Source organism: Amphiprion ocellaris, chromosome 3, assembly GCF_022539595.1.
Source record: "Amphiprion ocellaris isolate individual 3 ecotype Okinawa chromosome 3, ASM2253959v1, whole genome shotgun sequence".
NCBI classification, from domain to species: domain Eukaryota; kingdom Metazoa; phylum Chordata; class Actinopteri; family Pomacentridae; genus Amphiprion; species Amphiprion ocellaris.
The window spans coordinates 38,022,255-38,037,582 of record NC_072768.1 but is presented as its reverse complement, the minus strand read 5'-3'; the positions used below and the strand labels follow the sequence as shown (position 1 = coordinate 38,037,582).

Sequence of the window (15,328 nt, the reverse complement as noted above, 5' to 3'; positions counted from 1 at the left end):
TTTTTGTGTCCACTACAACCCATACAATCATCTAGTGTAGTCAAACAGGAATGTGTGCATGGCGAATCAAATCCAAAACAATCCATGAACCAACGACCACGTCTTGATTGCACTTCATATTATTGACCACTAGATGTCCTACTCGAGCACTGTGTGTCATTGAGGCCTCGAGTAATGAACCATGTTTTGAATGAAGTGTCGAAGCTTCAACAAAGCCTCGATCAGCCATCACTAGTAGAATCAGCCGAAGCGCCACGGTGCCATCACTTGACTTCAGCCTCGCTAGGAGCTGCTGTCAGGCAGGAATCCTGTGATCAGGTACGACTACCCACCTGGACAGAAAGCCCCGCCCAGAGCCATTTGATTGACAGCTCAGTCCACCAAGTGAAAGCAGAGTCTATTGTCATTGTTTTTACTTGGTGGACGGAGGAGTGCCAAAAGGAAAAGGCAAATGCAAAACGGAAAAGACAATGACAAAATCGAAAAAAAAAAGAGAAAAGGGAAAAGCAAAGACAAAATTTTCCTTTTTATGTATTTATTTATTTCTCTTTATATTTCCACATATATTTATTTATTTCTCTTTATATTTCCACATTTATTTATTTCTCTTTATATTTCCACATTTATTTCCTTATTTATTTATTTATTTATTTATTTATTTCTCTTTATATTTCCACATTTATTTATTTATTTCTCTTTATATTTCCACATTTATTTCCACATTTATTTATTTCTCTTTATATTTCCACATTTATTTATTTATTTCTCTTTATATTTCCACATTTATTTCCACATTTATTTATTTCTCTTTATATTTCCACATTTATTTATTTATTTCTCTTTATATTTCCACATTTATTTCCACATTTATTTATTTATTTATTTGTCTTTATATTTACACATTTATTTCCTTATTTATTTATGTATATTTTATTGTGGCACTCCTGTGATTACATAGTATATATGTTCATGTGCTTAATTTATTTAGTTTTTTAAATTTCTGCATTATTTTTAATGTATATATTGGAGCCATTTATTATTTACTCAGTATATTGTCATATAATTTTTAGTGAAATTAAAATGTGTTTTTATTTCTACTAGTTGAGCTACTCTACAATATTGCAGCGCCAGATCAGTGTAATATTAACTTAATTTAACTGTATTTGAGTTAGTATTTATTGTTATTCAGTGTTGGGGTTCATATTTGCTTATTTTTAGGGTTTAATTTACACTTTTTGTGTTGCGTTTTTAACAGCAGTGTCTGCAGTTCTATCACCAGCCGCTGGGTGGCGGTAGCTGCAGTCCACTCTTTATATCTTAGTGTTGGTAATAGTCGTCAGACTACTGGTTTTAGTAACACGAACGGAAATCATCACTTATATCTTCAAATAAAACTCATGTATAATGTTTTTATTGTTAGATTTAATGAAAATAATTGCAAATTTAATGTATTAATAAATTATTTGTAATAATTTCTCAATTATTTTATAGTATATGTGTATTCTGTTGTGTTTAAGTGCATATTCTTGTCATTTTGTGTTTTATTCTGAAAGTCTAAAGCGATGGAAGTGCTTATGTGCGCGCTAGCTTGTGTGTAGCCGCAGTGTTGTCGAGGCGGAGCTGTCATCATCCTCGGTAGCTGCCCCGTTAGCCGCTGTTGTGTTTTGTCATGACAACCCGTCCCGTTAGAAAATAGCGCAGCTGACGGCTTCATTCGTTCACGGATCCCCCTTGGGAGCGGACAGAAGTCTGGGCGGACAGCGGAACAGTGAGATGAAATGACAACGTCAACACTACAGGTGCGGTTAGCTCGCTGGCTAACGTTAGCTTTCATATAACTTGATTTAGTGCTAGCATGTTAGCATAGGCTCGGGCACAAAGCTAACCATTGGATTTTTATAGAAAGTTACCAAACCAGCGTTGATTTAATCACCTAAAAAGCACTTATCGTCGTTTTGAAGGTACATTTAGAATCTGTAAAGTCTTTCCTAAGCATCCGGTTGGAAAAATATTTTGTCAGCTGAGTGTAAAAATAAGATTTTTAATTAGTTTCCCAAGTTGCGCCTCTGATTGCTAATCAAAACAAAGATGGCAGCCGGTGGGCCACCTGCATAGAAATCAATTAACTTGAGGTGAGAAACGGGTTAAAAATCAGCTTTATCATTTAAAGGACGAAGTGTTTGTCCACCAGAAATTTAGAGGAGCGTCTAGTGATTCTAGAGATACCTTCAGATTTCAAAAAAGCGATTTTTGAACGACCTTCTGGCTTCTCAAACCTCACCTATTAGTAAAATAACGGTCAGCTGTGTATGCTAATGCAGTAGCTTAGCCGTTATAGCAGCTCTAATGCGAGCTAAAATCTAGTGAAAGAGCTGACGGTGAAGCTGCTGGCGGTGTTAGCAAGGTAGCCCTGAGGTTGAAGTGTTGCATTTAAGTGTACGTTTAATTTTAGTGTGCAGAATGACTATTTAATATAGAAATAATGGAATTAATGAGCTGTGGCTAGTTGATGAATGTGTGCTAGCTGCGGTTAAACCTTCACTGGAGCCGTTAGCAGGACTGTGGCCTCAGCTCACATGAAAACAGCAGAGCCTGGAGCCTTTTATTCTGCTGAAATATCACTGTGAATCAGTTAAAATCCTGATGAGCTGCTTTGTTTTGGTTGCAGCTCTGTGTTGACATGTGCAGGCTGAGGGCAGGAACATGTGTCCTCCTCCTGTTTTCCCCTTAAGTGTCTCCACCCACCAGTGATTCTGAGTTTTATGTCTGTGCTGCAGAAAGCGATTGATCTTGTCACCAAAGCCACAGAGGAGGACAAGGCCAAGAATTATGAGGAGGCCCTGCGCCTGTACCAGCATGCCGTGGAGTATTTCCTGCACGCCATCAAATGTAAGCGCCGCATCCCAGAGCAGGACCTAGTGCTGCTGCGTTCTCACGGTTGATTGGAATTTCATGTTGTCCTTCCAGATGAGGCCCACAGCGACAAGGCGAAGGAGAGCATACGAGCCAAGTGCATGCAGTACCTGGACAGAGCGGAGAAACTCAAGGACTACCTGAAGAACAAAGACAAGCAGGGGAAGAAGCCGGTCAAGGAGGCCCAGAGCAATGACAAGTACTGCTACTGCTTCCTGCCAACATGCTCAGGAATAAAACTCTAAAATGGGTTTTATTGTGTTTTCATGTCTGTCGTGTTTCTCTGTGTTTGTTTTAGGAGTGACAGCGACAGCGAGGGGGAAAATCCAGAGAAGAAGAAGCTGCAGGAGCAACTTATGGGTGAGTGGCCAACATGGATTTAACTCCCAGATGCAGAATGTTAGCAGCTAGAGCTGAAGCTATCGATTATTTTAGTAATCAAGTATTCTTTCTATTATACTGGGGATTAATCAAGTAATCAGATTCCTTGTGAGGCGTTACAGCATCAAAAGCAGAAGTGATCACGCTGTGCAACAGAAATAACTGTGCGGACATCTGTGGTTTATTGTACATATATAGTATAGTACAGGTGTATTGTACATATATAGTATAGTACAGGTGTATTGTACATATATAGTATAGTACAGGGGTGCTGTACATATATAGTATAGTACAGGGGTACTGTACATATACAGTATAGTACAGGTGTATTGTACATATATAGTATAGTACAGGGGTATTGTACATATATAGTATAGTACAGGGGTATTGTACATATATAGTATAGTACAGGGGTGCTGTACATATATAGTATAGTACAGGGGTACTGTACATATACAGTATAGTACAGGTGTATTGTACATATACAGTAAAGTACAGGTGTATAGTACATATATAGTATAGTACAGGTGTATTGTACATATATAGTATAGTACAGGGGTGCTGTACATATATAGTATAGTACAGGGGTACTGTACATATACAGTATAGTACAGGTGTATTGTACATATACAGTAAAGTACAGGTGTATAGTACATATATAGTATAGTACAGGGGTATTGTACATATATAGTATAGTACAGGGGTGTTGTACATATATAGTATAGTACAGGGGTATTGTACATATATAGTCTGTTTTCTTTTCCTTCTTGCTTTTGTTTTACAGATTTGTGAGGATTTTTAACTTAATTTTGTAAATTATGGTTGTATTTGTTAAGGTTTTTTGTATATTGTACTTTTAAAGGATTGTGATCTTGTATGTTTTGGTTGTTTTAAAAGCCCAACTAGGGACAGGAGTTGAGAATTAGCTGTAGCTAAAACTCTACATGCAACACATCGGATTCATGAACTGTATTGAAGCTATGTTAGTTGCATTGTCCCTATTAAATAAATAAGTATAGTACAGGGGTACTATACATATATAGTATAGTAGAGGGGTATTGTACTAAAACTAAAGTCATGGGAACCTACATGTATTTAGTTACAGAAATCACATAAATCTGTTTTTCTGTTTGTTCCGTTTAAACTGCTGCTACTGCAGCTGATAGAACACAAATAAGAAAACTGATCAGTTTATTAGTATTTATTACAGAGAATATTCATCAGTAACTTTGGTTTCACTTTGATTTGGTTCAAATTAAAGTGATTTCCTTCACTATGAAACAGTGTCAGACCTACATGCACTTCAATACAATATCATGTTTGAATACATGAAATATATAGTTTTATTGTGCAGCTGTCAGTTATCAATAATCAGTTGCGTTGATCAGTAAAATAAATATATAATGCATGTGTAGCAGTTTTCTACTAGCATTTGTGTCTTACATCATTTCCAGCAGCAGCTTTTTACCATCATAAATGTTTATGTTCCTCATTGTTCTCCATTAAAACAACCTGTTTGCATTCGGTTCATTTTGTTAGGAGAACAAGTCAAATGATCGTTAAACGCTCCTGTTTGTGTGACGAGTTTGAAGCAGAAAATCTGAGTTACAAAGACAGTTGAAAACCACCTTCATACCTGTTGACTCTGACTGAGGGTTTAGTTTTTGTTGACTCACACAAAGAAAGTCTGACTGTTAAACTGTCTTCATAGTTCAGCGTCTGATCTGATAAACGCCGTAAACACTAGAAAAGCTGTGCCAGTTAAAATAAAAGCGTCACATTTAAAATCCCCTTATAGTTTATTGATCATTATCCGTGTAGGATGAAGTCTGGGTCTGGACCAGTTAGTGACCTGGGGTCTAGCATGTAGTGGATTAAACAAAGCCTCAATTCTGAAAATTTTGCTTTGAGGAATTTTAGTAATCGAATAAGTCAAATAACTCAAGGAATCGTTTCAGCCCTATTTGCAACCTAGAAAGAAAAAGTTTAAAATGAAAACTATTTTATTATGGAGGAAAACAGTTGATTTCAAGTCGACATTTAAATTCATCAGCAGCTAATTTACTGTGAGTTATTTTTGTCCTCTGACCTGCTGCGTAGTTTTCAAGGACAAATTTGTAGCTCGTGAAGCCAGAAGATCTCGAATGACGTCCGAAAGTCTTTAGTTTATCCTGAATTAGAACCACAAAAACGCCAGAGACCTCCATCCATCCAGCTTTATACAATAATCATGATGATTGTGTTTACTGCGCTGACTGATTTGGATCTCTTCAACATCACATGGTAGAAATGTGAAATAAATCTGAACCAACTTATCTTCATCCAGGTGGAACAAACACGGTTTTCTTTGCCAATGATTTTTCCTCAATGTGGGTTAATTTTTTCACTGCAATCTATAGTCCTGCATCTCCATGGAAACAGAATGAAGAAGCGAGACCTGAGCAGAATGATTCAGTTAGATCAGAAAAAAACAACCAAGTTGATTATCTATTTAACAAAAATTCAGTCAGCATGTGCAATATGTTTTTCAAAGTGCACCCAGGTGTGACTAAAAGTGGAAAAGTTTGTTTTGTCTCCTCATACTACAGATATTTAACTATTTCCATGTTTCCAGACTTTTCCTCTCTACTCTGCTCATCATCAGTAGAAAGATGTTTCTCCATGCTGAATGTATCTCCAACAACTTGCTCCTCTGTTCACTGTTTCTGAGTCATGCTGCATTTATTTTATTCATCCAGTAGCTTTGATTTTCCTCTCAGTCTCTCTGTGGAAACACTGCCTGCAGTTCAACTGAAAACTCTCTGACTGAGTCATGTGACTGTTGGTCACAGCTGAGTCAATCGTAGCTTCTTGGTTGCACCGAGGAGCTCAGAATTTTTTGTTTTTTACAGAATTTGTTTGAAGCAAGCAGTTAATTTTTTGAGATTTTTTTAAAATGAGACACGTAGAACAAAGTGATTTATTGCAATTTTTATGTTGAATTTATTTCATATTTCACACATGAAACATTAAATGATTGCTGAAAGTTCAAAAATCAGACTTTTTTTTTGTTTTTGCACTTTCTGGCTCTGACAAACGGTGTAATTTTTGCGATTTATTTTAACGATAACATGCCTTTAAAACTCAGGGTTATGTGGCTTCATCAGGCTTTTATAAAGGTTTATAAGGTTGATATTATCTCAGACACGATGACTGCATTTGAGGCTAAATAATTCTAGTATTAATGTTTATTTGAGGAGTTTTTAGAGGCGGGGCTGCAGGTGTGTTGTGTTAAATGCGTCCTACCTGTGTTTAAAGGTGCTATTGTCATGGAGAAACCCAACGTGAGGTGGAACGATGTCGCTGGACTGGAAGGAGCTAAAGAAGCTCTGAAGGAAGCAGTCATCCTGCCCATCAAATTCCCTCACCTCTTCACAGGTACGTTACCTCCACTCACACCCACTAACTAGCTCCAAAGAGTCAAACACAGAATAAACCGTTACAAATCACTGATAAAAGCGTCTCTGCAGCTACTCGACTACCTCTTTATACCTGGACGTCTTTGTTCCTCAGGTAAACGGACTCCGTGGAGAGGAATCCTGCTCTTCGGCCCTCCAGGAACAGGAAAGTCGTATCTGGCCAAAGCCGTGGCCACCGAAGCCAACAACTCCACCTTCTTCTCCGTGTCGTCCTCAGACCTCATGTCCAAGTGGCTGGGAGAGAGCGAGAAGTGAGTTCCTGCTTCCGTTACACCTGAAAATACGTTACAGTGCAGAAATGTGGACGTTTTCAGCCTCTGGAGCACAAATCTGACCTTTCTAGAGCCGAAACAGTCCATTAATTAAGAGAAAAATCCTCTTGAAGCAACTGGATAATTGGATTCTAGTGAATATAAGATGGTGAAACTGTCTAATTCCAGCTTCTTTTTGTAGTATGAACTCAATATTTAAGGTTTTAGATATTTAATTGGACAAGAAAAGACATTTGGACACATCACGTTTGATTCTGTAAAGCTATCAGTCATTTTCACCGTATTCTAATGATTAAATATTTGAAGAATGAATCTTAAAATGCAGCCTTAGATCTTCATCCACAACGTGTTATATAGTCTGTTCAATTTAAAAAACTAATTTATTTAGCTACTACCAGTCATGGAAAGTTGAATTTTGCGGGACAAGAACAAGAGTTTTGTCATTTTGTTTCTCGTTTTTGTCATTTAGTCTTCCTTTCATGTCATTTTGCGTCGTATTTTTGTTGTTTTGTGTCTCATTTAGTGTCTCTTTAAGGGGTTTTGTCTCCACATATTACAGATATTTAACTGTTTCCATGTTTCCAGCCTCTACAATCTTTTCCTCTCTGCTCTGTTCATCCTCTGTAGAAAGATGTTTCTCCATGCTGAATGTATCTCCAACAACTTGCTCCTCTGTTCACTCTTTCTGAGCCATGCTGCATTTAATTTACTGCTCAGAAATCTAATAAACCTGTGGCTCTCCATTCTATTCATATTGTACTTTTTGCATTTTTTCCTTATTTTGCTCCTCTCTGCTCTAAAAACAAAGCCGAGTCACAGAATTTTTGCTACGTGACCGTTGGTCACTGCTGAGTCACTGATGGTTTTTCTGTTTCACTGAGAAACGCTGAATTTTTAGTTTTTTACAGAATCCAGTTATTGTAAACGGTTTATTTATTCGCAATTTTAAGATCATGTTTAAGGTCAATTTTCACCAGAGCAGCTCGTTGGACGTGTTGTATTCAAAGACCGTCGGAAATGGAAACCTTAGAAACCATTTAAATCTAAAGTAAAGACAAATTCAGCAGCTGAATGGATTATTTCTCACCTCAGATGTTTTTAGAAGCGTATTTTGGTGACTGTTTTTGTAATAAAACAGATAAAAGTTTCCAAATGAGCCGCCATGATGAAATCCAGGAGTCGACCAATTAGGTGCAGCTAAAGTTTACTGCAGGATGAAGAAGGCTGTGATGGTTCCTGTTGGACAGCAGGAATGAAAGTAAGTCCAGTTAGCATCTCGTCTCCCGGTTCATCTCTGTGTCCTCCAGGCTGGTGAAGAACCTCTTCGATTTGGCCCGTCAACACAAACCCTCCATCATCTTCATCGATGAGGTCGACTCTCTGTGCGGCTCCAGGAACGAGAACGAGAGCGAAGCCGCCCGACGCATCAAGACCGAGTTCCTGGTCCAGATGCAGGGTGAGTCCAGGCAGGACCAGGACCAGGACCAGACCCAGACCCAGACTCAGACTCAGACTCAGAACCAGAACCAGACTCAGAACCAGACCCAGACTCAGACCCAGATCCAGGACCAGACTCAGAACCAGACTCAGACCCAGAACCAGACCCAGACTCAGACCCAGAACCAGACTCAGAACCAGACCCAGACTCAGACCCAGATCCAGGACCAGACCCAGACCCAGACTCAGACTCAGACTCAGAACCAGACCCAGAACCAGACTCAGAACCAGACCCAGACTCAGACCCAGATCCAGGACCAGACTCAGAACCAGACTCAGACTCAGACCCAGAACCAGACCCAGACTCAGACCCAGGACCAGACCCAGACCCAGAACCAGACCCAGACTCAGACTCAGACTCAGACTCAGAACCAGACCCAGACCCAGACTCAGACTCAGACTCAGAACCAGACTCAGAACCAGACTCAGAACCAGACCCAGACCCAGACTCAGACTCAGACTCAGACTCAGAACCAGACCCAGACCCAGAACCAGACCCAGACTCAGACTCAGACTCAGAACCAGACCCAGACCCAGACTCAGACTCAGAACCAGACCCAGAACCAGACCCAGACCCAGACCCAGAACCAGACCCAGACCCACCAGACTGAAGCATGCAGTTAAAGAGCTGGTTCTTCTTTTCTTTAGTGTGTATAAAACTGCTTTTTGTGCTTAAAAAAGGTCAGAAAACTCCTAAGAGTCCAGTAATTCTCCACAACATCCAAATGACAAATGTGATGATAAATATTTTGGTAAAATAAATAATATTGTAGGATCTTAACCTAAACATGACATTTTTTTCTGGCAAATTTATGAGCTAAATAATGAATTGATAATAATAAATCAAAATTCATGACTAATGAACATATTTAGGTCAAGACCCTGCAATATGATTCACTTAAACATTGTAGGATCTTAACCTAGATATTAAATAAATCTGATAAATTTAAATAATAAATAAACAAATAGCATTTTAGGGTCTTAACCTAAATATAGAAATTGTTGAGTAAATCTATACCATAAATTATATTGCAAGGTCTTAACCCTAGAAATTAGATTTTTCAGGCAAATCTGTGATAAATAATGAATCGATGATAATAAATCAAAATTTAATGGAATAATTAACATATTTATTTCCAGTCCAGACAATCTGATTTAATTCTTCATTGTAGGATCCTAAATAATATTGTAGAGTCTTAACCTGAATATTGGAACTGGTCTGTTCAACACACTTGTTTTTCTACTAGAAAATAACTGAAATGATATTAGATATGTGACATTGTAGTCAGTGAGGATAATATATATTTCCTTTTTTTTTTTTTTTTTAAGTGTTTGAAATCTAATTTCTGCAGGTCGACATACGCTCACTTTAAATATTCACATTTAAGACATGAAGCAGGAATTTCACAACTTTATTTACTGATAATTATTACAAGAACACAACAAATGAAGAAAAACCTCCTGGACTACTAAATAAATCATAAATGCACTGCAGTGATGGTGTGTTTTCTGTTTAGTCAGTGGGTCGTTTTGTTGTTAAAACATTTGTCCCCAAACCGGATATTTTCCCTCCGTCTAGTGAACTCTGGGTTCAGGTTTCAGGTTTTCTGACTGCAGCTGTCTGGTTTCTCAGGTGTTGGAAACAACAACGATGGGATTCTGGTGCTGGGAGCCACAAACATCCCCTGGGTGCTGGACGCCGCCATCCGCAGAAGGTCCGAGAACAAACTGCTGCTAGATTAATGTTTGTTTTACTGCTGGTTTATTCCATTTCCCAGAGTGCATCTCTGTGCTCCAGTGACTCCATGTCTTCTCCTCAGTTAATCAGGTTTGTGTTGTTGTTCTTGTCGTCATGGTTCAGGTTTGAGAAGAGGATCTACATCCCTCTACCAGAGGAACCGGCCCGGGCTCAGATGTTCCGCCTCCACCTGGGTAACACTCCTCACAGCCTGAGCGAAGCCGACCTGCGGCAGCTCGCCAGGAAAACCGACGGATACTCCGGAGCCGACATCAGCATCATCGTCAGAGACGCCCTGATGCAGCCGGTCAGGAAGGTCCAGTCGGCCACACACTTCAAGAAGGTCAGAACCTGCAGAGACCACAACGTTAGGCAGCTTCCTGGCTTTCATGTGCAACGCTCTAACTCATGGACTAGTCAAGTTCATTAGTGGAATATGCTGTAGGATACATTCATATTGCATATAATATTAAAATTAGTCAGATAAATACGTACTTTATATTGCTAAATTAGTCTGCTAACTTTGTAAAATTTATCTAATATAGAAAACAGTTAAATTTGTATAATATGTAATGTAGGTTTTTTACCTTTTAATATTTAGTCAGGTAAATGTATATCATGGATAATATTAAAATTAGATAATTGTGGATTCTAATAAGTGAAATAATCATATTTCTATATGTATATATACATGTGTTGTACTCTAATATTTAAATTCACAAGATAAATTTAAATTATATAAATTAGTTAGGTAAATTTGTAATATGAATAATATTAAAATTAGTCCAGTAATGTTGCATTATATATTTAATTACATGTGTTAGGTAAAATGGTATTAGTAGTATTTATTAATATATTAATGTATGTGTTGTACCTTAATTTTTAAATTCACAAGTTAAAATCACATAAAATTAGTCAAGTAAATTTGTTTAATTATTAAGGTAATTATGTAAATGTATAATGTGGATAATATTAAAATTAGTCCAGTAACATTGCATTATATATTTCATTAAATGTGTTAGATAAAATTATGAATTAATATTAATGTTATTAATAATTATATGCATTGTACCCTCATATTTAAATGAGTACGGTAAATTTCTGTTGTAATTAGTCAGGTGAATTTGTGTAATAACTTAAAATATTTATTGTAAAATAATTTAGCAGGGTCTTTACCTTAATATTGTTTAAAAATGTAAAAATTTTATGTACTATTGGATTATGATCAATATTGATTTCAACTGTAATAATTTGAATTTATTAACATTAATTACCTGTTAAAAGTCACTGTGGGTCAATGTTTTAATTATGCTGAATAAATAACAGGCATAAGTTTACATTTTTGGCATTTCAGAAAATTCAAAATTGACTTAAAGACACGGACATCTTGTTTGAATAATCTTTATTTAAACTTTCTGTGCACAAAGTGAACAGAAGTCTCCAGTTCTGAAGCTCTGACTTGAAGTATGATTAGCTTTAGAGGCTAAAACATTCCAGGTAGAACTGGAAGCTCCAGAGTTTCTGGTATCATGGTATGGAGCTAAAGAGGACGTTGATCCTGCAGGTCCGTGGTCCGTCCAGAAGCAACAACCAGGTGATGGTGGACGACCTGCTGACTCCTTGTTCTCCTGGAGACCCAGCAGCCATAGAGATGACCTGGATGGACGTCCCCAGTGACAAGCTGCTGGAGCCCATCGTCTGCATGGTGAGGAACACTAAATACAAGTTAACATGGAGCAGATGCAGAGTTTAGGTAGCAAAACATCATCTGCACTAACTTTATTGAACCATCAGAGTTCCATCGAGGTGGCTCCAGATTTATCACTTTTTAATGGACTTTTTCCATCATTTCTGAGCCTCAGAACTTCATCAGTCCAGCAGATAGAACCAGGACATTTAGGAGGAGAAACACATCTGAGTTGAATTCCGAGTCATTTTTGCACAAATATGGTCAACTTTGTTATTTTCAACATTTTACAAAATTTATTTGGTATATTTTTAAAAATATTTTTGTCATTCTGGGAAAATTTTGAGCAGATTTTCGTTTAATTTGGATGACTTTGATGTCATTTTGACTAAGTTTTGATTGATAAAACATACATTTTCCTGTTAAAAACCTGCAAGAAAATTAATTTTACATCCACTTAAAAAAATGTCTCATATCTCAGAAATTGTCAACAGTGACAAAACCCCTCTAAATTACTCACAAATTGTGGAAAAAATAATGAAAATTGTTGAAATGACCAAAAAAAATTACAAAATTCCTCAGATTTGTCCAAAATGTCTTGAAATCTGTCTTTTAGTACAGAACAGTGAGCTTTTAACAGAACTCAAACATGTTTTTCATCCTTTAAAATTTAGTGAAATGACATGAAAATTGTCCAGAATTAAATAAAATGTGTCCCATATTTTTCCCAAATTATCCATAGTGACAAAAAAAACCACCAAAATTACTCAAATTGCGGGAAAATGAATGAAAATTGTTGAAATGACTCAAAATATGTTCAGAATTCCTCAAAATTGTCCAAAATGTCTTGAAATCCATCTGCATCTTTTGGTATTTTAGACTGAATGTAAAAGAGTCAGTTTTTAGCAGAACTCAGATGTGTTTTACCTCCTAAATGTCATGGTTCTATCTGCTGGACTGATGAAGTTCTGAGGCTCAGAAATGATGGAAAAAGTCCATTAAAAGTGATAAATCTGGACCCACCTCTATGGAACTGTGGAAATATTCCCAGGATGAAGGTAGAGGGGCTGTAAAGTGGATGTAAATCAGATTTTATCTCTAATAATAAGGTCTATTTTGTGTCCACAGTCGGACATGCTGCGCTCTCTGTCCACCACTCGTCCTACCGTCAACACTGAAGACCTGCTGAAGGTCAAGAAGTTCACAGAGGACTTTGGGATGGAGGGATGAAGCTCCTGCTCTCAGACGGGTCAAACTGCTCCCACTAACTCCTCCTCCTCCTCCTCCTCCTCTTCATCATCAGCCTCCAGTAGTGGGACAGTAGATCCTCGTCCACAAACTGAAGCTTGTCCCTCTGAGAGAACATTCTGCTGCCGTCGAGCACTTTGAAGGACTGGAGGTGGGATCTCCTGCCAGGCATGCGAGTGGAAACGCATCTCAGTGTTTTTATTAAACGTGTGTGTCTTTAATGTTCACGTGGAAAACCTCCAGAGCCCCGAGATTTGATTATTTAAAGCCGACTTTAACTTAAGAGAGTCAGAGTGAAGCAGCGAGAGACGAGCTGGACAGAAACACGACAAAAACAACTTTAGTAATCAGTCAGATGTTTAGTTTAACGACAGTTTATCTGTTTCTGGAAACCTTCCTCATCATCTGCAGCATCAGAAACTAAAAATCCTGACACATTAAGACTTTTTCAGCATTTTTTTTGACTCATTTGACTCATTTTTAATAGAAAAAAATGCCACCAGATCAGTTTCACGTCCATCCAGGTGTCTCAGTTTAAAAGGCAAAAAATGCAGATAAACTTTGAGACTTTTTGGACAAATTTGAGGAATTTTCGTGTCATTTTGAACATTTTCTTGAGTCATTTCAACAATTTTCAGTGATTTTGTGAGTAATTTGGGTTTTTGTCACTGGATAATTTGTGAGAAATATGGGACACATTTTATTTTATTTTGCACGAATGTCATGTAGTTTTTAATCGATGAAAAACACGTTTGATTTCTGTTAAAAACTGCAACCAGATCAGTTTTACGTCCATCCAGGAGTCACAGTTTAAAAGACAAAGAATAGAGACAGATTTCAAGATTTTTTTTGGACAAATTTGATGAATTCTGAACAAATTTTATGCCATTTTGAACCTTTTTTTGAGACATTTCAAGTATGTTTGGACAGTTTTCATTAGTTTGTGAGTAATTTTGGTGTTTTTTTTGTCACTGTGGATAATTTCTGAGAAATATGGGATAATTTTCATTTAATTCTGGACAACTTTTATGTCCTTTCACTAATTTTTAATAGATGAAATCCAGTTTGAGTTCTGTTAAAAGCTCACTGTTTTACATCCAGTCTAAAAGACCAAAAGATGCAGACAGATTTCAAGACATTTTGGACAAATTTGAACATTTTCCAAGATATTTTGGACAACTTTTGTGCCCTCACCTGCTGTTTACTTCCCAGTATTAGCTGTAGTGGATGGAAATGAGCATTAATTCACATTTTCTTTAGTAGATTTTACTGAAAGTTTCTCAAAATTTCGTGAAAATTGTCCTAAATTTTTCATAGTTTGTCAAAAATGACAAGAACTTGTTTACAACAGCATGAAAATTGTTGAAAATGTTGCAAAATGACTCAAAAATGCTCAAAATAACCTGGAAGTTGCCCTAAATTACTCAAATTTAGTCAGGATGGGTGATGTTGAAAGTTGGGAGCTGCTCTAAGAATCTTTAATTACATTTTTAAATTTGAACAGAAGATTCTTTGTCAGCTTGAAAACTGTTTTACACTAAAAAACCTCAAAAAAATCTACTGAAGTTGCTCACATTAATGCTTGAAATCAACAGAAATGATTCGTTACCGTTAAATGTCGTCTTCTTCTTCTTCTCCGATTTCAAACTCAGTGGCTGCAGAAATGGCGCCACCTGCTGTTCACCTCCTAGTATTAACTGTAGTGGATGGAAATGAGCATTAATTCACGTTTTCTTTGCTATAATTGGATTAAAAGCGGCTCATACGCACCTCGTTGTGGAGAATCTGGATCTGGTCTCTTTGCTGCTTTCCTCTGATGCATCGTCAGTATTTATAAAAGTTTCTGTTGTAACTAAAGAAACTCAGAACGTTTACTTGAAGCTTCACTCTGGTTTCGTGAAGGAGCACCAACCGCTGTTGTTGTTTTTGTTTTTTTTTCTTTTGGGAGGCAACTAAAGTGTCGTCGTGCCGTTTCTGAGACGGTAAAGAAGGAAATCGATGCTGTGTGTTGTGGTTTTGGTGGGAGCTCAGTTCTTACCGTCCCTGTTGTGGGACTCGACCTGCCGCTGGCCATGTAACCATTACTACTAATTTAACCCTATTAATAAAACTGACATTTCAAACGAAAGGAAAA

The 15,328-nt window shown here is 37.3% G+C and overlaps 1 protein-coding gene across 1 annotated transcript; it reads left to right on the top strand.

Annotated features, from left to right (window-relative positions):
- Nucleotides 1-1,598: 1,598 nt before the first annotated feature.
- vps4a (vacuolar protein sorting 4 homolog A) lies at nt 1,599-15,328 on the top strand. The gene is made up of 11 exons (XM_023271729.3): nt 1,599-1,799; nt 2,778-2,889; nt 2,968-3,112; nt 3,212-3,273; nt 6,592-6,711; nt 6,847-7,003; nt 8,332-8,480; nt 10,155-10,236; nt 10,383-10,602; nt 11,824-11,964; nt 13,075-15,328. Exons 1-11 carry the CDS (start codon nt 1,779-1,781, stop codon nt 13,174-13,176), a joined length of 1,311 nt encoding a protein of 436 aa, XP_023127497.1. The 5' UTR covers nt 1,599-1,778; the 3' UTR covers nt 13,177-15,328.

Coding starts and splice junctions, on each gene's coding strand:
- vps4a (XM_023271729.3), top strand. CDS start 1,779: ATGACAACGTCAACACTACAG. Junction 3,113..3,211: donor GAGGCCCAGAGCAATGACAA/GTACTGCTACTG, acceptor TGTTTGTTTTAG/GAGTGACAGCGACAGCGAGG. Junction 8,481..10,154: donor GTTCCTGGTCCAGATGCAGG/GTGAGTCCAGGC, acceptor CTGGTTTCTCAG/GTGTTGGAAACAACAACGAT.